The sequence below is a fragment of the Callithrix jacchus genome, chromosome X (genome assembly GCF_049354715.1).
Source record: "Callithrix jacchus isolate 240 chromosome X, calJac240_pri, whole genome shotgun sequence".
In the NCBI taxonomy this organism is placed as follows: domain Eukaryota; kingdom Metazoa; phylum Chordata; class Mammalia; order Primates; family Cebidae; genus Callithrix; species Callithrix jacchus.
In genome coordinates this window covers 26895653-26902970 of record NC_133524.1, presented here as the reverse complement: position 1 = coordinate 26902970, position 7318 = coordinate 26895653, and the positions used below count along the sequence as shown (strand labels likewise).

General features: G+C 46.5%; 1 protein-coding gene and 1 pseudogene across 1 annotated transcript; both read right to left on the bottom strand.

Moving 5' to 3' along the window:
• Nucleotides 1-1126: 1126 nt before the first annotated feature.
• LOC100413906 (M-phase inducer phosphatase 2 pseudogene) lies at nucleotides 1127-2844 on the bottom strand (annotated as a pseudogene).
• A 1871-nt stretch (nucleotides 2845-4715) lies between these two features.
• MAGEB18 (MAGE family member B18) lies at nucleotides 4716-7008 on the bottom strand. The gene is made up of 3 exons (XM_017968343.4): nucleotides 6944-7008; nucleotides 5388-6520; nucleotides 4716-5265 (listed from the first exon to the last, which is right to left on the bottom strand). The coding sequence occupies exon 2, from the start codon at nucleotides 6456-6458 to the stop codon at nucleotides 5424-5426; it is 1035 nt and encodes a 344-aa protein (XP_017823832.2). The 5' UTR covers nucleotides 6459-6520; nucleotides 6944-7008; the 3' UTR covers nucleotides 4716-5265; nucleotides 5388-5423.
• Between the last annotated feature and the right edge of the window lie 310 nt (nucleotides 7009-7318).

The following is a 7318-nucleotide window of genomic DNA, read 5'->3' as shown; positions in this document are numbered from 1 at the left end:
TCAGTGTTTTGTTGAACCAAGGCCCTAAAAGATGACTTAGCAGGTCTTTCAAGTATACCCCTGCCCCCATCTTGAGATTCAGAATCCAGAGGGTGCTCAGTCCTTGGTTTAGCTGCTTCTGTGACATTTCCTCTTGAATAGTTCCAAACCCTAAGTGTAAAGATTTTTGTCCACACAGACACACATATATTCCTGCTACAGGCTGTCATGCTCACCAAAGCGCTCCCACCCAGTTTGGGTGTGCAAGGCATTGCTCATCCATGGCCATCCATCCATCTATCCATCCAAACTTCTATCCATCTGCAACAAGACAGCAGCAAGTTCTGACCAGTCAGTCCCCAGGGTTCACAGCAGTAGGGGCTGGGCTTCCAGCAGGTTCATGGTTCATGTCTTAGTTCTGACCCTGGGAGCGCCCAAGGATAATAACATCCCTTTTTGGGGCAACAAAACTGACCAAGTGGGCAACTGATATTTGACAGGGAAACCTAAACAGCCTATGAAACTGTGCTGAGATGGGTATAAAGCCAAATAGACCACACACACAAGTAACACTGAAAAAGGAAAGAGTAAGAACTTCTGTTTAAACTGGAGGTGCTCTGATGGCAGGACAAGAAAGAGGAAAAGAGAAAGGGGCAATGTGGGAGACATACTGTGGTTCCTACAGACATTAAGGGCAGCTCTGGCCCAGGAAGTACACGGGGCAGAGAGCTGACTCCCAGGCCAGGAAGGAGTTTAGCTCTGACCTATCCTCAGGGACTATGGCTCTCCCCCAGCCTCAGCTGACACACACACACAAAAGCTTTTCAGGACACAGGAAGATGAAGGGTTAACCCTAACAAGGAAGCAAGAAGCTCCTGGAGGACAGAAAATACTGCCTTTAAACTGTTATTAACCCAACTTAACTAACTTAACAAAGTGGGCCCTTCCGGGGTGGGGTGGGGCACCAAGTTAGGGAAAATGATGGGATGACACAGGGGAATCAGAGCTGGGGCAGACAGAACACCCACACCATCATTCCCATAGTCAGCACCCGAGACCTTCAGCAGGTCCTCAGCCTGGCAGGCCGATAGGGAAGCTGGCTCCAGGCCTCAAAAGCAACGGAGGTAGCAGGACTGATGCAGGCCCCTCACTGGTCCTGCAGCCAGAGGCAGAGCTCCCACTGGCTCTGCTCTCCAGCCCAGCTGCATATCTTGAGGAGGAATGTCTTTAGCTCATCCTTGAAGGCCTTGTGGTTCGTGGCTGGTAGTCCTGGGGTTCACAGAAGTTTGGATGCTGAGGGAAGAGCTCCTTCTAGCTGCCTTTCAGGATATACATCTTGGGATAGTAGAAGCTGGGGTAGTCAATGACAGCACGGTCTCATTCCCTGATGAAACAGCACATATGGGGCTTGCACTCAAGTGAGAATTTACAGTGGAAAATGAGAATGACTCTCTTGTCCAGGTTACAGGGTGTGATAGGGGTCTGTAGCAGGAAGCTCTGGACATTGCATTCCAGAAGCAAGTTCACAGCAGTCTTGATATGCCCGCCTTCATACTCATAGGGGTATCTGCAGTCCACAATCACAAATTTATCCATGATGTTGCTGAACTTGCCCATTACCAGGGCCACCATCATTTCTGGTGATGTGTACTTGAGGTCTTGGTGCTTTCGATCTACAGTCTGTAGGAGGAAGGCCTTAGAGTAATCTCCTGTCAGCTCTCATTGGTCACTGTCCAGGAGGTTCTTGATCTCATCACGACACAGTGATTTTGAGCAGAGGACTTGGGCTTTAGATTCCTCAGGCTCCTGCTGCTCCTCCGGATGGGTCAGGCTTCACCTCCGCTTATTCTTTATGGGCATGTCCCTGTCCTGGGGCTGCTCCAGCCTCTTAAGGATGGGCCGGATCACACTGCAGGGCAAGGACGGAGAGCAGAAGAGCCGCTGGCACGTGCTGTACATGCCAATACCCTGCTCCTCTTCCTTTTCTAAGATATTAACCAATGGGGTGCTAATGAGACTCTCCATGCCTGGGGGACTGCATCATCATCCTTTAAGTCACTCTCTAGGATGTCCACACATCCATCATCTTTGATATCACCTTTGCAGGAGTCAGATAGAAGCAATCTAGGGCCAGGGGGCTGAGGTCCTCCATTTCCATCATCTGCTTAGGAGTGAAACACATCAGGTCTAGGGTGAGCTGGACCTCTGGCCACGGATTCTCTGTGGCTGGCCCACTCTATCAGAGCATGGGCAGAGCTGGGATGTGTGGGCTTCCATGGCATCGTTCTCCTTGTCTCCCCTAGGGCTGCTGGCAGCTCCACCACCCACCTTGTTCTTCCTCCTATCATTGGGCACCTGGGAGTTGGTGATGTTCTGAAGCATGGGGCTGTGGCCCAGCAGCCTCACTGGCATAGACTGGAAGCATCTTATGGCAAATTTCTTGTTTCGAATGACCTGGCTGGCTGCCTGGATTACCTGTTTTAATGTCTGCTCCATCATCTGGGGGTCTATAGGGCTGGTGGAACCCATACAGAGAACTTCATCAGAAGATTTGGAGGATTCAGATGACAGGGAGGATTTGGATACCTATCCAGACAAGGATAGGCGCATCAACCAGCTGTGGCTGCAGAAGAGCAGGGTCCCTACCTGACTTTTCAGCATTTGGTTGCCGAGCTTGGCGAGGTCGTACATGGTCTGGGTGAGGGTAGTGACTAGCAAGGAAGGGACCATGCACATAAGGGACCCCAGGAGGCCATGAGATCCCAGCAGGAGGCCCAGGAGGTGGCCAGGATCCTGGATGCCACCACACATGCCTGCTGGACTGAAAGCCAAGCTTGGTGCAGGCTCTAGCTGGGGCACCTCCATCACGGTGGGGCAGGAAGAAGACTGGGTGGAGGGCCAGGTGCAGGGCCACTGCAGATGTTGGCATAGCTGGCTGGGCCAAGGGAGGCAGCAGGAGTGTGATGGCAGGGGAAGTAGGGTGGGGGGAAAGGGAAGGAGGGAGGAAGAGCCACTGGGCTGGGTGCGAGGGAGAAGAGGGATACAGGAGGGTGGGGAGCAAGGGACACAGGACTCAGGCACCATCCTGGGAAGCCTGGAGTCCTTTATTTTTAATTGTAATAGATTTTGCGTTGTGAAAAGACTAGTGAATTAGACAGAAGATCTGCCTCCGATTGGGAGGAGTGAAAAAATGTGAGCTCTAGAATAATTCTGGCCACATTAGACCAGGGGTCTAGTCTGAGGTCTGTCACCTATCAGCCATGTAAGCGTAAAATTAGAAGTTTGGCAAATAATGTCTGATAAGCCCTAACTTGTGGCACTGTTGGAATCTATGTAATGGATATGAAGCACTTAGAAGAATTATAGAAAATATTGGATCTTTAAAGAATGTTAGTTATCATATTATTTTTACAACAGATGATATCACCCTCCCCTCTGAGATTTATTTTTTAATTCAGGAAAATATGCAGCCTTCTAGGACAATTAATATCAAATTAGCCCACTATGTGTTTAGCACGTAAAACTAAATAAAATTTCCCCATTTGAAGATAAGTTACTTAATTTCCACATAGGGAGTCTTCCCCAGTTGACTGAAATACAAAGTCCTAGAATTTGTGTCAAGGACCAACAACTTCCCTCCCAGGGGCTATTCCACCGAAACAATCCCTATTTTCATTAATTTCATCATCATTAAATATGTTCTCCCTTAGAGTTTGCCAAATTACACTGAAGATAACTTAGTTAGAATATCCCTTTAAGATGAGTCTGTGGCTCACACCTGTAATCCTAGCACTTTGGCAGGCTGAGGTGGGTGGATCACTTGAGGTCAGGAGTTCAAGGTCAGCCTTGGCAACAGGGCGAAACCCTGTCTCTGCAAAAATACAAAAAATTAGCTGGGTAGGGTGGTGTGTGACTCTAGTCCCAGCTACTTGAGAGGGTAAAGTTGAAGCATTGCTTGAGCCTGCGAAGTCGAGACTGTAGTGAGCCATGATTGCACCATTGCACTCCAGCCTGGAAAAAAGAGCCAGATCCAGTCTCAAAAATATGTCGTTGGAATACTAGGATCTGGCTCTCTCAGTTCAGAGCAAAGGAGTCAATACAGTAGCTTTTCAGCACCCCACTTTAAGGCCATTTCACTGTTATTTCTCAGAAATTCCCTGGAGATGCTGTGTATAAAATAACTAAACTGTGCTATGTGCTCAATTAAATGTGAACAAGAGCACAGGACACTATCCACTTCTGCCCCAAGAGGTTTTCTTCTGGATTATTGATGTCACCAAAGTAACTCTTAAGTGGAAGTTTTCACTCTAGGGTTTTTTCCTTCAACAATGAAACACACCATCCAAGTGCCTGGCCTCTGCTCTCCAGTCCCACAGCTTCATCTAGCCTGCCACCCAGCTTAAATTAAAACTATATCCCACTGAGAGACTTACAGTTTCCAAAAGTCTAAAAGACCTTTTCTTCGGAGAATTTGCACCTTATCATTTTCAGCCAGATACACTCCAGCAATTTTCCCAAACCCCTCTCTAACTCCTTACCTCCCTTATTCCCTCTTCTTGTCATTTAGGTCATAGAAGTATTTCACCATCTTCCATACATTATTACTGTTCATTAATTGTAAAAGTCTAAGCAGGGGTGGGTGTTTTGTATCCTAGTATTCCCATTTCTAACAAAATTACTTTCAATAAAACATGTTTAATTAATATTGGAGGAATGAATGAGTCGGTAAGCATAGATGCTAGTTCATAAACATTTTATTTCTTCTTACCTTCTTCAGTAAGCTAAGTCAATCCAGGTATGTCTCTTTTATTTTTATATAACAGACTAAAATGGATAAAGAGAACCAAGAGCTGAAAAGTTTTACTCATTTTCACCTATGTTTTGATCTCCAAACTTTTACTGCTAAGTCATTTCACATTTTTTAAAGAAATACCTATTCCATTACTGTGTTTCCTTGTTCTGGCTCATTAAATATGAAAGAATGTTTCCCAATTTGTTTTACAGAACAATAAAGCTCTCACTCTTAAATAGCAATACACATGTAACCCAAGTAATTAATAGATTTAGATTCTAAAGTTATCTATAACTTCTATTAAAAGAAACATTTGAAATATAACACCAAAAAAGAAAGATACCTCTCCAAGTTATTATAGAATATTAACACAAAATGATATATGCTGTGTTCCCTCCAGACCCACCCTGGTCATTCACTACTTAGAATGTTGATTGCTCTTTTCTTCCACAAATAAAACAATCTTCTTCAGACTTCAACATTTGAAATATAACCTAGGGAAAAAAGAAGGAAAAGTAAAACTCTAGTTACCAATATACAATAGGAACACAAAGATGATACACATTTCTTTCTTCCAACCCCACCATGGCCCTCCACTATTAGAACATTGACAGACCTTTTTGACCAAAAAGTGAAGAACCAGCCTCAGATTTCACTTAGCATGGGAGAAGCTGCTAGACGTGGTTCTGGAATGTGCTCTGGCCGTGGCAGCAGTATGAGCCCTGGCTGCAGCTCTGGCTTGGGCTCTCTCTTCCTCATCTCGCAAAGCCTCTTCATAGCAGGATGGGAAGGCAGTAGGGACGGTATCATACATGTTGGCTAAAAACTTCAGGACTTTCATCTTGCTAGTTTCAGCATAAGCTCTTGGACCCCACAGGAATTCATAGCATGGAGGATCACTGTTGGGCACTTGCTGGTACTCCAGGTACTTTAGCTGCACCAGATCTTTGGTGATGACTTTCCTGGGATCCCCATAGAGGAAGTGCTCCGTATCTGCATATATGCCCATCACATTCAGCACTTCCCAGACTGCCTCTTCTGGGGCACGGTTACCATTCATGAAGATCACACTGAGTGCAACCATCAGGAGACCAGTCTTGGGAATATCTTCTTCATCGCTGGTTGTTCCATCATAGGTGAGGTCTAGTTTGTTGAAAATGGCATAGGAGTGCCTGATAGGATCCACTTCCTTCAAATCAACACCAAATGCTAGCTCCATGTGCTCAGAGGCTCTCTTGATGATCTCATTGAAGTGACACTTGTCCTTTTTGATAACAAACTTTATCATCTCTCCCTTTGTAATTGGCTGTTTGTTTTGATACTTCTGAAGCAAGAAATTCACCAGCAAAACTACTTTCCTGTTTAAAGGATCTTTTCTCCAGGCTTCAGCAACACTTGAGAAATTCAGACTTTTCTCATCTTGGCTGCTAGCACCTTCAGTTGAACTGGTGCATGAAACGGGTGCAGTAGTATTACTGGTGGGTGGGACTCCCTGAAGTGCCTCAGGGATGCTAGGTGCCTCTGCAGCAGGCCGATTCTGGGGTCTATCACCAAAGAGATGACAGGCAGAGGAGGGCGATTCTCCTTCTGCCGCTGTGGCCTGAGTAGCTCCCAGATCCTGATTCTCACAATGAGCCTGGCGGCGTTTCTCACGAGCACGGAGCTTACTTTTATGACCTCGAGGCATAATTACTCTTGTCAGGGACTATAGACAATAGTGAAGGCAGTTAGGTTGATGAAGCGGTCACCCTAGAAGATGGAGAATGAGAGAGTATTCACAATCTTGGTAGAGCGAATCTACCCTGGCTCCAAGAATGGCCACCTCTGCTCCTTCTCTTGAGGGTATTGCTTTAGAAACTCATAAGGCAGGAGCGGGGTGGGACTATGTTCTGTGGGGGTTTGTCACATCAGTTCTAACTCAGAATATTAATTTTATTCCTTACCAGTCCTTTGAGTCCTCCCTCCGTTGACTTGAGGCTGCCTCCCTTTAGACCATGACTTCCCATCCCACAGATTCCCAACAGTAAGTAAAGGCGTTAGGACTAACGGCTGTGCTTTGGAACACAGAGAATCGACAGTGTGGGCAGGACAGAGCAGAGCAGGATGGGTTTCTGTACGGCAGCCTCCGTTCTGAAAAGAGTGTGTCTGAAAGGTCGTAACAATAATACTCACCTTGGTACTTGCCGGATCCCGAGATTTATTTCTCTGGCCACATCTTTTAGACCAAGGCATCATCCGTAACAGCTTGATGACGTGGAAGTAAGGTCAACGGAAACACTTCCGGCCACGTCCACCTTGCGCTCCCAGCGTGGTGGTGCTACGTTCCAGGGGAGGGGCAGTTCTTAAAGGGCTACATATATTTCTTTCATTGACTTTGCAGGCCCGGGGACTTCTGTCTTTGCTAAGGTGAATCAGTCAGTCTCAGAAAAAGGATCATTTTTTCTGAATCCAGAGTAGGAAGTAAGGTCGAGCCCGAGCCCAACAGTCATGCCTGGGGCCTCCTAAGATTGACAGGAGGGGCGAGGCTCTGTCAGGGGTCCCTCTTCT

What these genes read in the sequence shown, in the direction of transcription:
- MAGEB18 (XM_017968343.4), bottom strand. Translation starts at nt 6,458, where the DNA reads ATGCCTCGAGGTCATAAAAGTAAGCTCCGTGCTCGTGAGAAACGCCGC.